This window comes from Arvicanthis niloticus, chromosome 4 (genome assembly GCF_011762505.2).
Source record: "Arvicanthis niloticus isolate mArvNil1 chromosome 4, mArvNil1.pat.X, whole genome shotgun sequence".
NCBI lineage: Eukaryota > Metazoa > Chordata > Mammalia > Rodentia > Muridae > Arvicanthis > Arvicanthis niloticus.
In genome coordinates, this window is record NC_047661.1 from 86,562,353 (window position 1) to 86,577,046 (window position 14,694).

The 14,694-nt window shown below is 50.0% G+C and overlaps 1 protein-coding gene across 4 annotated transcripts in view; it reads right to left on the minus strand.

Annotated features, from left to right (window-relative positions):
- Positions 1-14,694, minus strand: part of Kcnc4 (potassium voltage-gated channel subfamily C member 4) — a 41,399-nt gene that overhangs the window by 10,963 nt on the left and 15,742 nt on the right. The window contains exon 4 of one of the 4 annotated variants that reach the window (XM_034500901.2): positions 9,340-10,455. The exons of 1 other annotated variant lie outside the window; for it this stretch is intronic. In XM_034500901.2, the coding sequence (XP_034356792.1) occupies positions 10,394-10,455 (62 nt within the window). In that variant the 3' untranslated portion in view covers positions 9,340-10,393. Of the gene's footprint in view, positions 1-9,339; positions 14,560-14,694 lie in introns of those variants that run through there. 2 more of the 4 variants (XM_034500902.2, XM_076933097.1) reach the window with 2 other exon arrangements.

Consider the following 14,694-nt stretch of genomic DNA (forward strand, 5'->3'; position numbering starts at 1 on the left):
CTTCACTCCAGTCCCTGCTTTACATGATCTCGGAGGACCTGTTCAGAGTCTAATTTACCTAAGCACCTTTGGGTGATGTGATGTTTCTGTGGGTTCACCCCAATTTCACAAATGTGGAGGCTTGGACCCCACGGAGCACTGTTCCCCTTTCTAGGCCTCTCTCTCTGTGGCTCACTTCTTTAGCGTGCTTCTTTGTCCAGAGCACAAACTACATACTGAGTGAGAGCTGGGGAAAGAAAGAGGCGCAGAATGCTCACCACAAAGATTGAGAAGGAAGAAGGCTGGAGGTAAAGGGCCCAGGACACAGGCCCCTAGCTGCCCTGAGCTGACTGCAGATCTGTGGTCACTAACCCAAGAAAATAAGCTTTAACTGTTTAGAGCCTGGCAGCTAGAGGGCTGTGGTGGAGAACGGATGGGAGAGGGCATGGGCTCGGAGGTGGGGATCTAGGGTACAGCCTCCTAGGAAATTGTTCTGAACTAATTCTGAGACTCAGACCTGAGCTGGAAAGACAGAGAGGAAAGACAACAAGTTGACAGGCGTCAACTGTGGGCGGCCGACTCATTCACAGTCCAGGTATCCTTTTTCCTTTGAGCTCCTGAGCACCGAGCAGGGGCTTAGGTGAGTGAACAAGCAGGAAGTCATCACTGTGGTAAGTATGCAAAGTGGTTATTGTGCACACGTGAAGGGCGGGCCCTGGGAGAGTTCAGGAAGGACTCTCAGAGCTGAGGCTTGAGAGAGCCTTGGGAGATACAGAAGCTTACCAGGAAAGAGACTCAATACCAGTATGTGGGAGGGGACAACAGGGAGAAGGATCTTTTAGACTAAGGCAGATGTTAATTGTCAGCACTTCTGATAGCTTAATTCAAGGTTGGGGACTAAACTGTGGGCCTTTTGAATGCTACATAAGCTCTCTACCATGGAACTACAGCTAAGCACCTCCATTTGTTCGGTGGCTAATCAGAACCAGGCAGTAACTCCCTGTAGAGTCCTGTCTTCTAATTTTACCCATGCAAGGAAGATCTGCCTTCTTTACATTAAAAACAAACCAAACCAACCAACCAAACAAACAAAAGCCTATCCTGCTTAGGGCTCTTTGGTGCTACAACCTAAGATGCAATAAGGTTTTCGCTCTGAATGGTGAGAGGCCTTGCAATTCTATCTCCTGGGAAATAAAACATACCCAGAGCCTAATTCATGCTGGAATGTGGATGATTAACATCTCTTGTTCCTAGATTAGATGGTGGAGTGCAAGTGAACAGAGGGGAAACATCCTGAAAGGGGACAAGGAGAAGGCAGCAGCACCAGGAAGGCAGAGTGCCCTAACTGGGAGGTGGGAAGCTGGAAGAAATGGAGCGTTCTAGAAACCAACATTTCAACCTCATCCGTGTGTAGGGCAATCCAGCTTGTCACAATCCAGCACTAAGGTCCAGAGAGAGAAAGAGAATGGTTTCCCTGGGGCCTTTGTGCCTTCTCCCTCCCCATCCTGCCCAGGCTTCCTGGGAACTGGTTGCTACCTCTAGTGGGATCCTAAGAGAAATGACATCCCCAGTGGGCTTGCCAGAGGATAAACAGTGCTGTCCCCTAAGGAGATGGAGCGACTGCTACTCTACTAGTGTTACAAGATGTCAGGATGAGGCTAGCCTAACTTCTGTTCCCCAGACATGGAAGGGTACATTGACTATTCACTGGGCTGACTGTCTGATGGCTCAGGAAGGTGCTGCTTCTCCACAGAGGCAGCCATGATGGTGGTGGTGCAACACCACACCTCTGTTCTCCATGGCAACTGGGGAGCTGCCACCCCAGGGAAGCCACCATGGCAACAGCTATTGCAGAACAGCTAAGAGCCTCTGGGCCTCCAGGCTTTCTGGGCTTGTCCCCTTCATCTTCCTGAGGGGTCGCTGGTTTGCCTGGGACTTAAAGAAGAGGTAGAGGCAGCCATCTCTCTAAGCCTGGCCTCTGGGTCTTAGAGTCCGCAAAGAAGACTGTCAGTGGTTGGTTTGCTGTGAACATTTCATCACTGACAGATAAGGACTCTGAAAGTCACTGGGCCAGAGAACCAGATACAAAGGACAGAAAGAAGAGATGCAAAGAGGTTCTCCAAGATCAGAAGCAGAGTTGAGCTTGGGTTAAGGAATCTTGGTCTCTTGTCCCTACAAAGACTTTCTTTGGTGGGCAGTCATAACCTACAACCCCAGGATATGTGACCCACAGCATATGAAAGGCCTCTTGGTCAGTGAATCAAAGCACCTGGTCATCCCACCTGAGGCCTAGGCAGGACCACGAGCTTGGGGTTTCATGAAGAATAAGATTCTTGGGAGTACTGGCTAGAGGTGAATGCTGGGCCCGGCAGCTGGGTCCAAAGGTTCTCCTTCCCTCTTCCCAGCCTCACTTTCAGCCCTCCTGACTGATAAGAACTCTCATCTTCGTCATCTTCTCCTTCGTTTTCATCATCTTTCTCATCTTCATCGGTTCTTCCATACTTCTTCCTCTTTTCTTCTTTATCGTGGTTTCTTACACTTGTTTCTTTCTTTCTTGTTATTTATTCATTTGGCTAAACATTTCATTGAGCATCTACTCTGCAAGAGAAGCCAGGAGGAGTCAGGACTCTTGAGAAGCCTGCAGTGAAGCAGGGGCACTCCACCAGAGCTCCCCCCCCACCCCCCCACAAATCAGGTAGAAAATGGAGAGCTCTGAAGGACAGAGAGATGATGAGCTGTTGTGCTTGCATTCTCTCTCTCTCTCTCTCTCTCTCTCTCTCTCTCATTATTCTGACAGCTTCTCAGGCAGGAAATGTATAATGGAAAGAGAACAGCTTTCACATGTTCCCCAAGGGCTCCCAGGAATGCCCTAGAAGTAAGGCACACAAGCCAACTAGAGGCTGAGCTCAGCAAGTGTGGGCTAGGTTGGTCTCCTGCTTGCTCATTCATTCACAAAATAGAGACTGAGGCCCTAGGATTGTGCTAGGCTCTAGCAATTCATGGAGGCTAGCAAGAGGCAAATATGCAGCAATACAGAGGGACAAGTAACATGAAGAAAACCAGCTGGCTGTGACAGAAAACAACAGAGGACCAAGCTGGGGCTCCATTGGACAGATGGCTCCACTGGTAAAGTGTCTGTTGCATAAGCAGGAGGACTCTAGTTCAGATCCCTGTGCCAACAAAACAAACAAACAAAAGTCTAGGTAGGGAGGTATCCACCTTTACCTGAAGCACTACAGAGAGAGAGATACCAAAGCCAGGTAGATCCATGGAGCTCATCCAGTCAGCCTTGGTGAATTGATGAGACCTATTTAGAATGTTTCAATAAAGGAAGAAAGAAGAAGGAAGGAAGGAAGGAAGGAAGGAAGGAAGGAAGGAAGGAAAGAAAGAAAGAAAGAAAGAAAGAAAGAAAGAAAGAAAGAAAGAAAGAAAGAGAAAGAAGGCAAGCAAAGGTCTAGAAAGTGGCTTGGCAGCTAAAAGTGCTTGCTACATTATAACAAACCCGAAAAAACTAAGCTTAATCCCCAGACCCCATAGAAAAAGTCTGATGTCATCTCATACATTTGTGATCCCAGCGTTCCTACAACATGAGAGAGGAGACAGGAGAATTTGCCAGAAGTTCATGGGTTCACTAGCCTGGGGTATGTGATGCAGTGACAGGTGAGACCTGAGTTTTGAAGGTTGTCCTCTGACTTCCACATGCATGTTATGGCATGATATACAGGTGCAGCAGGAACATGCACATGTACCATAGCCACACAAATAAGGAAAGATGACTGCTACACTGCATGTGTGTGTGTGCGTGCATGCATGCATGTGTGTATGTATGTATGTTTGTATGTATATGACAGGGGTGAGGGTGGGGACCTGACAAGAAGGGCACACTGATGTTGGAAGCATGGGAGTGTATTTTGCCTGATGTGAAGGGTAAGAAGAACTCAGCCAAGCGAAGGACTGGAGGGGTAGACAAGAAAAATGGTTCCCCTGATGGGAACAGCATGTATCAGACATTTGCAGGAGAATGGAAGAGAGAACAGAGAGGGAGAGATACGGGTAAAGCCAAGCTGCACCCCCCCATCTGAATACAGAGGTGAGGTGAGTTTGCAAAGGTGGGGGCGGGGTGGGGTAGGGACAGGAGCTGAGAAACAGCCTGCCCCCCACCCCCACCCCACCGCATTCTTGGACTTTTACTTGAAGTGCAGTGGGAATGAAGCCACCAAGGGTTCCAAGGGGAACAGGGTCTTGATTCCACTTGAAGCTGCTTTCTGGTTGCTGGATGCAGACCAGTGATGATAATGGAATAGCTGAGGGGTCACGGGGGTCACGGGGGCCACAGGGGCTGGGAGCACCTGGGAGGCACCTCTTGCAAAAAGACCAGGCTGTGGACCTCAGACAGAACTGCACCGATTTTGGAAGGGAGCAGGAAGAGGACGTTTGAGATACATTTCCAAGCCAGGAAAGAATTTCTGGCCTGTGTCTTCCTCTAGCACACAAGCTCCACAGAGGCAGGCGTCCTGTTTATTCCCTTTCCCTGAGGACATCGCACAAGCATTTAAGAATTTTGTGCTTGAGTATTGAGTGAGTGACATAGTGAGAAGGTGAGATGGTGGAGTCACTCTGCTGTCCAGCTTCTGGCCAGCCTTAGGGTGTGTACATATATATAGAGAGGGGGAAGGCAGAGGGGGAAGTCAAAGGCCCACGTGGAGTAACAGTAACAGGAAAGAGTAACAGGAAAAGTTATTGAGAGTGGCGTGAGAATGAAGGTAGGTCACTGTGTGCTTGTTGAATGACTAACAGATGTGAGAGGGGATTTCTGAAATGGGCCTAGAAATGGGTGTCATTAGCATTCTGCAAATGTTTAAAGCTTGTGAGTGGGTAAGGTCACCTGGGGGAGAGGATGGAAGAGAAAAGGGGAAAGGAGAAAGGGGCCCCTACCCACAACCAGGGCTTCCTGCATTAGGTAGCAGGGACCCAAATTCAACCAAAAGCAGAACTCTAAAGTTTGCAATAATCCCTAATGATCCTAATAAATACTTTAACCATGCCCTTCCCTAGAGTCCCTAGAAAGGCAAGCAGATGCCTGGGGGGAGGCACAACTGGGGTACTTAAGAGACATCCAGGTCTCAAGAGTCCTTGACATTCCTCTGGATTGATGCACGAGGTTTGGGGCCTGAGGAGGATGACTACAGTCCCCAGGGACAGGGCTAGCTCACATCCAGCTAGTGTGTGAGTACTGTTGTGCACAAAGGGCTTGGGGCTCCGAGCTAGACAAAGCATTCATTGTGACAATGCTCCAGGGATCTCTGGTGGTGAGTGCTGGCTCACATGGCAACCCAAACCCATGTCTACTGAGTCCCTGCTGACTAGAAGTGTCACAGATGTTCTTTGCCCTGGCAGGAATTTGGAAACGTCACATCAGGAAAAGATCTCATCTGCGTCTTCCCAGAATCTCTAGGTTCTGGACTTGCTCCAGCTGAGTCAGCCTTCGGTCAGAGGTCTAACCACCTTGCACACCAGGCAGAAATCCTTCCCACAATAAGCACTTGGCTACTGGTGTCTCCACATCCTTCTAGGAATGGCACTGCCCTCAGCTTATAGAGAGGTCTGTTCCTAGTCTTCTTTGGTCATTTTATTAGAAAGCTTGATTTTGAAAGGCCTGGAAGACCTTGACCAGATGTTCACAGTGCCACCTCTTGGGGGACAGTGAAATGCAGGGAAGGCCACCAGGCTTCCCTGCTGAGTCAATGTAGGATATTTTCTAACATCTTTTTTCCACTATATTTGTGACGAAAACAAAAATAAGGTATGTATGTCTGTCAGTCTGTGTGTGTGTGTGTGTCTGTCTGTCTGTCTGTGTCTGTGTATACAACCTTGGGTGTTGTTTCTTATGTGCATTCATATTAAGACAGGGTCTCTAGCTGGCCTGGGACTTGCCAAGTGGACTAATAGCTGGCTGGTGACCCTTGAGGATCTGCCTGTCTTGCCTCCCAGTGCTTGAGTTACAAACACTCTGCCACGACTAGCTTTTTAAAAACATGGATTCTGGGAATCAAACGTAGTTTATCACGCTCGAAAAGCAAGCACTTCATTGATTAAGCCAGCTCTCCAGCCCCCAAATAACATTTTTTTATTCTTGAACCCAATTGGCCTCCTTAACATTTCTACCAATAATTGGACCCATGAACACACAATGTCCTTCAAGTATCTGAGAACAAGAGGTGGTTTTCCACTAAATCTCCTCCAGGCTAAGCTGCTCCTCATGTAACCTGGTTTCCAACCCAGTCACATCCAAGTTTCTATTCTGTGTATCAGAGAATAAGATTCTACTGGCTTTGTACTGAGAAGGGATTTGTCATTCCCTGGGCTAGATGTTGCCACCTGATCATTAACTAATGAAGCCAAGATGCCCCTTCCCCAGTTTGTGTGTGTGTGTGTGTGTGTGTGTGTTTACATAGACATGAGAGTGTGAGCTAAACTACTTACTTCCTCCAGCCCCGATTTTCTTGTCTTGCTAAAGGTATCAATTTCGATTAAGGAAGTGAAAAGCATTAAAAGCTGGGGGTTTTATCTCCTAGGCTTTATTCGGTTTAGATGCTGTCCAGGCTTGGGCCATAGAGCAGTACAGTGGCCCCAAATCTCAGCTTTGCCTTTCACAGGACTGTGACTTTGAAGGTATGACCTTACATGCCCTGCTGCGTTTGCTAGCCATCACACCAATCTTGGAATGCATTTCCATGAGCGTCACACGAATGTCTCAGGTGAAATACAAGCATGCTGTTTGTCGATTATTTCCCTAGCTCCTTTGTTAAAAGAACAGGGCCTCACTGAGAGGAAGTTAATTCACGGCACTTATTTTGAAAAGGGAAGGCATCAAACCAAACTACTGCTCCTGGTGGAGGCTGCTCCATAGTAACCTCCCATCCATATTTGTTTAAATGCAGTGATTTTTAATTATGTATTTGTGTACATGTAGAGGTCTGAGGACAACTTGCAGGGATCAGTTCTCTTCTTCCACCATGTGAATCCTTGGGATCAAATGTCAGGCCTGGCAACAAGTATCTTTGCCCACTTGGCTATCTTGCCAGCTTAGTAAGCAATGATCACACTTCCTTGGCACTACCTTACATCATTCTCCCATAGCCCAGTATACATACTCTTACTCATGTTAGACGAAGAATGGAGATTCCAGCAGCCTGAACGACTCGGGACTAGGAAGTAACAGATCTGGGACTCAGATCCCTCTGACTCCAAAGGCCCATCCCAACACTGTTCCATTCTCTAAGGCAACCCCCAAGTTAGGACTCAGCTCTGGCCCCAGGGACAGCAGAAGCCTAGAGTGAGCCTTCCCCTATGATGCAGCTTCTGAGGTGGAAGGGCAACTGCATCTGCCTATTCCAGAGTTCTGAAGGTGTCACCGTGTAACCCAGCTACATCCCCACAGGTCCCCTCTGGATGTTCCTGGCATCCAATACTTGTGTGCTGTTTGCTAGGTTCTCAGCCCTGTAAATATGGTTTCATATTTATGTTAAAAACAAAACAAAAAACCCAACTAAACTAAAAAACAGCTATTCTGGATGTGGGCCCTGATGCGTAATGTCATTAGGGAGCCAGCAGTACATCCCATCCCATTATCGCCTGGCCAAGCTTCTCCGAGCAGCCTGGCTGCAAATGGCTTTCTCGTGGGGGGTGGGAGGAGGACACAGCCCTATCTGCCCTCCAGTTGGAGGAGAGATTTTATCTTTAATTGACAACTGGCCGCCTGCCACCGCCCTGCCTCTGCTGCTGGCCCAGGCTCATGGCTGGTTTTCCATGCTCCTTCTTGTTTGTTTTTTCCCCAGGGTCCCGTGGTCCTCACCCTGCCATTCTGTACTGCCCTCAACAGCTCTGGGTGTGCACTTGTCCTTTTCCAAGTATGTTTGGACATGAAGAAATCTGCAGGAAAAAAGCCTGCACCAAAGGCAAGGGTGAGGAGGGAGCTGGCATTTATTGTACATCTCCTGTCTTCTGCCTGCTATGTGCAGACACCTGACCCTGGGCCAGGCTTGTTAATGCCATGTTTGGGATAGGTACCATCATTTTACTGGCACAAAAATGAATTTAAAGAGTGGCTCCAAGTTATCTAGATAATCAGTGGGAGATCAAGACTAAATGGAGGCACCTATAGAGGAAGGATGGAGAAGTCTCGAGCACACACCTAGACCTGGCCGTGTGAATTATAGAGCCCTGCACAAATGAAACCACAGATCTTGTTTAAGATCAGTAACTCTAACATTGTACTGGCTGCTTTTGTGTGTCAACTTGACACAAGCTGGAGTTGTCACAGAGAAAGGAGCCTCCCTAAAGGAAAGGCCTCCATGAGGACCAGCTGTAAGGCATTTCTTCAATCAGTGATCAAGTGTGGGAGGGCCCATTGTGGGTGGTGTCATCCCTGGGCTGGTAGTCCTGGGTTCTATAAGAAAGCAAGTTGAGGAAGCCAGGGGAAACAAGCTAGTAAGCAACATTGCTCCATGGCTTCTGCATCTGCTCCTGCCTCCAAGTTCCAATCCTATGTGACTTCCTGTCCTGAATTCCTTTGGTGATAAGAGCAATGTGGAAGTGTAAGCTGAATAAACCCTTTCCTCCCCAACTTGCTTCTTGGTCATGATGTTTTGTGCAGGAATACAAACCCTGACTACGACAACCATGATGACAGTAGAGCCCTAAACCCAGCATAGGGCCCTTCTGAGAAGCTGCAGGCCTGTACATCCATAAGCCAGCCTCGAGTATGCTCCTATGTGGGGATAAAAGGAATAGTGAGAGTCACCAGTGCACCACAACTTGGCACTTTCCTAGCCCATGTACCCAAAGTATGTTCACTCTCCATCCCCAAGAGGCTCATGGTTGTGCCACCAGTCTGGTGTTGGCTTCAGTCCCTCAGTCATCATGCAGTCATTGCCATGGCTGGCCTCCCCAGGGCCTTGGCCCATTTAGGCTGATGCAGCTGTAGGGAGAAGGAGGTCCTTGTATAAACAAGCAGGCACATGGTGGACTTCCCCAAACAAGGAAGACTTATTTCATGTTATGGCGGGTCCAGGTAGCAGTAGCAGGTTGTGAGGGCACTGCCAGGGAACCAGGGGTTTAGAGTTAATTTCTTTCCTGCAGATCACTTTAGAGAATTACCTGTTAGCTGTAAAATGCAGGAGCTGAGCCACGGGGAGGGTTCCTGATGGGGACTCAATCAGGCTCGGGTGTCCTTGCACTCCTCGGACAACGGTGGTAGCTTCCTCGGAACACAGAGAAGCCCTCCCACCCCCCCCACCCCCACCTACCATCCTCCCAATCCCCACCACAGACCCACAGTCAGAAAAGAGAGGCAAGGCAGATGCTCACAGAGGAGCAGCAGGACACTCGGATGTCTTTATTGGTACTCGAGCACAGCATGACAGTTGAGGGCATGCAGACAGGGCACAGTGGGCCCAGCCTAGGCGTGCCTCAGACGCACACAAGGGGACAGGTTTAGAAAAGGACTGACCAATACCAAGGGTGGGCAGGAAGGGCCGAGGGAGGGGCAGAGGCCAAGGCTGAAGGGGTCACCTGGCCTCTGCTATTGCACGCATCCTCTGGCCACCGGCCAGGAAGTACAGTATTGCAACTGGTCTCCTCTCGCCCAAGGTGTCCCCTTCTCAGACCCCTGAGCCAGATGGGCAAACAGAACCCCTTCCATCTGCCCAGCAGCATCTTTGAAAAGAAATGGACAAAGGAGACACACAAAAGAAATGAAACTCCCCCCTGTCATGGACACAGAAGGGGCGCTGGAAGGAGTGACAGAGGCTGCAAAAGAGCCCCTAGAAGTGCCCCCACAAACTGGGGTGTGGGGTGGGAGGTAGAACCCCAATCTGGGGTGGGGTTGGGCTAGTGAAGCAGTAACCTGGGAGGGCAATCTTGCCTTTAACTGACTTCAATAGGCCACCTGCTGGCAGGGGAAACACCCCCAAGTGAGAGCAGCCTGGGACCACCCAGCTGGAGGGGCAGGTCCCAGGTACACTTTCCTGGGACATCCCATACACACGGTCAGAAGAAACAATCCATGAAGGAAGAGAGAGTAGGGAAACAGGGTGGGCAGAGGACTTGGGAGACATAGCCTAATGATGAAGACAGACCACCAGTAGCACGTGCACTACACACAAGAGTATATAGTATGTATGAATATAGATACTATATGTGCATATATGTCTCTTCAATGTACAGTAGAACAGAGTATCAGACCCAGATGGCTCTGGGCCCTGAGAGTCACATGGGAGGTTTTTCCACCAGTCTTGTGCAAACAAAGATATCTGAGTCTTTCCCAGCAAAAGATTTCGTGCCTGGGTTCCAGAGTTTTCCTAAGCCTCTGGCTTTCTGTCTGTCTGTCTGTCTTTCTCACGTTGGTGCCGCTCTAAGAGAGGGTGAGGACTTCAGCGTGGGCATAGTTGGACGAGAGGGCGTCTTGGCAGGTCTCTGTGTTTAAAGAGCACAGGTGTGAGACACTGGGACGCACGCTTTCGGTTCAACATTGCCTTCTGGCGGGGGAGGGGGGTGGGGTAAAGAGTTCAGCAAAAGAAAAGGAGAAACAAACAAACAAATAAACAAACAAAAAACGAGATGTTAGAAGGAAGCCAGCCAGCCTCTGAACCACAGGCTGTGAGCTAAGAACAGCCAAGAATAGAGCTGGAAGGCATAGGGAACCCAGGGCTACGGGGCAAGGAAGAGCTGGGGTGGTCCAGGAGTGGATGAGCCCTTCATCTCTCCCCTGCCATCCCACCTCCAGGCTGGGGAGACCCAGGTGATGCTGAAGCTCAGGTAACCAATTCCAGGAACTACCATCATCTCAGGCCTTCAGAGTTCTAGTGCAGCAGGGAGAGGAACCATAGCAAACTCTATACAGCTTAGCAGGGAGACAGTGGGGAAAACCCCTGATGTGGACTATGGCTTATGGATAATCACTCCAGCTGTTCTCTACGCAATTTGTGCTCTACCCCAAATAGCTCCATCTGTCCTCACCACCATGGGCAATCCCACTATCCCAAGGAGAAAGTGAAGATGTCTCTAGAGTGTGGAGCCATGTCACACCCAACCCCCCCCCCCCCGACTTCAAAGTGATAGCAGAGTCCTGGGGCATGGTGGGGGGATGGGCAGAGGGCACATAACAAGCTGGCACATAGCATCTTACTTAGAAAACCCACAACCTCAGCTTCAGATATCCGAGGCTTGGGTCTTTCCCCCTATTTTCCAGTGGTGGCACTGCCTAGATAGCTAGGGAGACTGGGCTGATAGTGTGGTAGAAGTTTCAGCCTCCCAGACTGACTACTGTAGCTATTAGGTTTGCAGTTAAAGGTGGACATGACTTTTGACCTTCTACTCTGGGGTTCCCTGGCATGTTAAAAGCTTGCTTTTTTTTTTCTTTTTCTTTTATTATCTTTTTATTTTTTCTAAAAACATGTTCCCATCTCAGAGTGACCTGTTACCATCTCCTTAAGACTCTGGCCCCAACCCTCTTCCCTTAAACACTGCCCCTTAGCTTTCCAGAGTTCCTGCCTCTGAGTTGTTGTATCCCTCAAGAAACCACAAGAGGAAGCCTAAACTCTTCAATGTTCATTTCTGAGGACAAGACGGAGCTACCCTTTGCCCTGTTTTCCTAACAGTGGTTTGTCAGCATACATTCAGAAATACCTAGCCATTGGTCCCTACTCACGAGGAAAAGGGGAGTGACTAAGATGCACTGGGCAGAGAATGGCCTCGGGTAGCTTTTGTCTTTTGTCAATGGTTTCTATGCTCTCTGCCCTTGGAGTCCTCTGATAGTTGGGGGAATTCTTTCTAGGAGTCTTAAACTGGAATCTAACCTACAAAACTCACCAGAGATGGTGCAAGAGCTTCTGAGGGAGACTAGCCAGGGCCCTGCTCTCTTAGATACTTTGTGAATGGCAGTCCGAGCCAGTACTCACCATGCCCCTAGGAGGGCATGTACAGTCGCCTTCCCACTGGTAGTCTGTCACAGCCACCTGTCTTAAAGGTTGGACTATGAAGCTAACTCTAGGATTGTCGGTAGTCCTGGCACACACTGGAAGGTAAGGCTAGGACTTCGTTCCTGGGCTGCCTGCTTGCCCTTTAAGAAGGGGCCCAGCCCCTAGCTACAGGGCCAAGTTTCTAAAAGCCAATGCAACAGAACCAATTCCAAGTCTGACCCAAGGAAATGTTAACTGTGTCCTCAGAGTCTGGGCGGGAGAGACCTTTCTGCTAGTGAGGAATATTCAAGGCCTGAATAGGATTGAGGTTGTCTAGGCCACCACCTCTTAGGGCAGGAACTGGAACTGGTATACATGAGGGTTCTGTCAATGATGGAGTCCTTCTTTCTTAGGACCCTGGGCAAGCACAAGGGCAGATAACCTACCTAGTTCTTCCAATAAGTGGGCCCCTGTCTTTTTTCTGTTGAGCCAGGAGATGGGGGGAGGGGCATGTATCTGAGCCCATCCCTCCAACAAAGCACTGGGGGGCTTCATCCTGGTAGATGCACTGTGTTGCCCAGGGACATCTGTGCCCCTCACAGGGGTGCTATGAGCATGCCCATCCCTGTAGGAGGGAAGAGGGGAGGAGGCGGTGGGTGCCGTGGAAACTTGGGCTCCTGACAACTTGAGGGCTGCCACAGAAATAGCTGCCTCAGCTCCCTGAACCAGAACGGCAAGTCAGAGAAAATAGCTGTGGTACCGCTAAACTGGACACCTGGCTCATCATGTCTCTGTCAGACCACAGTCTTCTTGTGCCAGGAGCCCTTCTGGGTGGGGTGAACCTGCCACGGGGAGCTGCATTCAGACTCAGCATCAAACCCTATCCCACCGGCTTCCCTACCCACCATACCTTTCTGTATCTCCTTATCTCAGAAGACATGTCACTCTGACAGCAAGTGGCAGCAGGCACTATAGAGCACAACTCAAGTGCCGTGTCCCAGGGCCTGCTCTAACAGACCTTTTCAGAGGGTCATCTAGTGTTTGATCAGGGCTGACAAACATGTTTGTCACAGGCTTTGCACCCTGACCACAGGAAACAATCTTATACTTAAGCCTGGGCCACCTTTTGAGTTGCCCCCCTGGTCCCAGTCTCCTGCCAGGTCCCTAAAGCTATTTCACCAGATTTCTTGATTACCTTGTAGGGAGCAAATATGGGCCTGCTTTAGTTGCTCCCTTTTTAAAGTTGCATAATCCGACTCTAAAATTGCCGGGCACGTGGCTCTCCTGTCAGGTCAATTCCCATCAGGTGAAACCGGAAATGTCGAAATGTCTGGCTGAGGCTTTTGTTCTTTAGCCCCAAGCTGAGGAAGGGGCTTATTGGGAGCAGGTGGAGCCAGTGGCAGGTGTGGGCAGGATGGCTTCTGTCTCCTCACTTCCCCTCAGCTGGCCCTCTGCAAGGTGTGCCCCTGCTCACCCAATGACTCACAGACCTGTTGTGCTCCTGGGCTCGTTAGGTAAATGAATACACTTAATTATAGAAATTAGATGAGTCTCTGGTTCTGGCAAGAATACAGAGCAGAGGCTGGGTGGGAGTGGCAGGTGACTCAGAGGCAGGGCTGGGAATCTGAGGGAGCAGGAGAGGGAGCAAACTGTCGCGGAAGCAGAGGAAGCAGAATGGAGAGACGCTGCAGCGCAGGGCACAGATGGGGTGCTGGGTGGGCCGCAGGGTGTCACCCGCTGAATCTGGGCTCAGGCCCCAGGGAGGAGGGCCTCCCTGCACCTAGACACCATGCCCAGGGCTTGCACCAAGCCTGAGGCTTGGATTCTATGTCACAGCTGGATTCTATGTCACAGCTGGAAAACACCAGGTCCTATTCTCACTCTAGCCACAGGCTTTGCTGTTCTAAGCTGACAAATGTCCTTCACCCCAGCAGAGATACCCTGTGAGACAGCCTTGTTACCTGCTGGTCTTGGTATGGGGTGGATAGACAGACAGACAGACAAGCTGTTTGGTTATCAGTTAAAGGCCATAAGGAATGCAAATGAAATTTCTGTGATTAAAATACAAGGGGTAGGCATGACTCAAAGGCAACGACCAGTAGCTCCAGATACTCCATGTACCAGGGCCAGGCCTATAAGATCCTGAACTGGAGACAAAACCCAGAGATACAGGTCCTGAGTGTGCCAGCACCGATGATGGTTCGGGAGACTGGCTATGAGGGAGGAGCCCTGTGAGTATCTCCTCCCTGCACTCAGGCTCCATGGCTGAACATCTGGGGGAGCCCGGTGCTGTGTAGGTCTGGCTCAGGGACTCAAATTCTCCATCCTGACAGAAGCTCCTGTGTGTTGTTCTCTCAGACCTCAGGAGGGATAGAGGCTGGGGAGGCATGTAAACATGCCGGTTTAGACATGTGTCCCAGTGTCAGAACTGAGGAAGGCCATGGGTGTGGCTAAGGACCTGAGTGGCCAGGTGGGGGGCTGGTAAGAGGGTGGAAGGGGTGCGAGAGCAGGAGCTTTCTCGGAGGATAGGGCGAGCTGTACCGCGATGCCAGTGGAGACAGCCCCAGACTGGTTCCAGCTGCTCCAGCTATGTTGTTTAGACTCCGGGACTTTTCACAGCCTTGGTGAAGAAAAGGCACATGGGTCAAAGAGGAGCGTCTCCTCATCAAGGGAGCTCCATGCTACTTCAAGAGACTCTGCAGGGTAGGTAGGTGGCCTCAGACTGAGGAGGAGGGATCTCTCCTTGCTGGGAGTA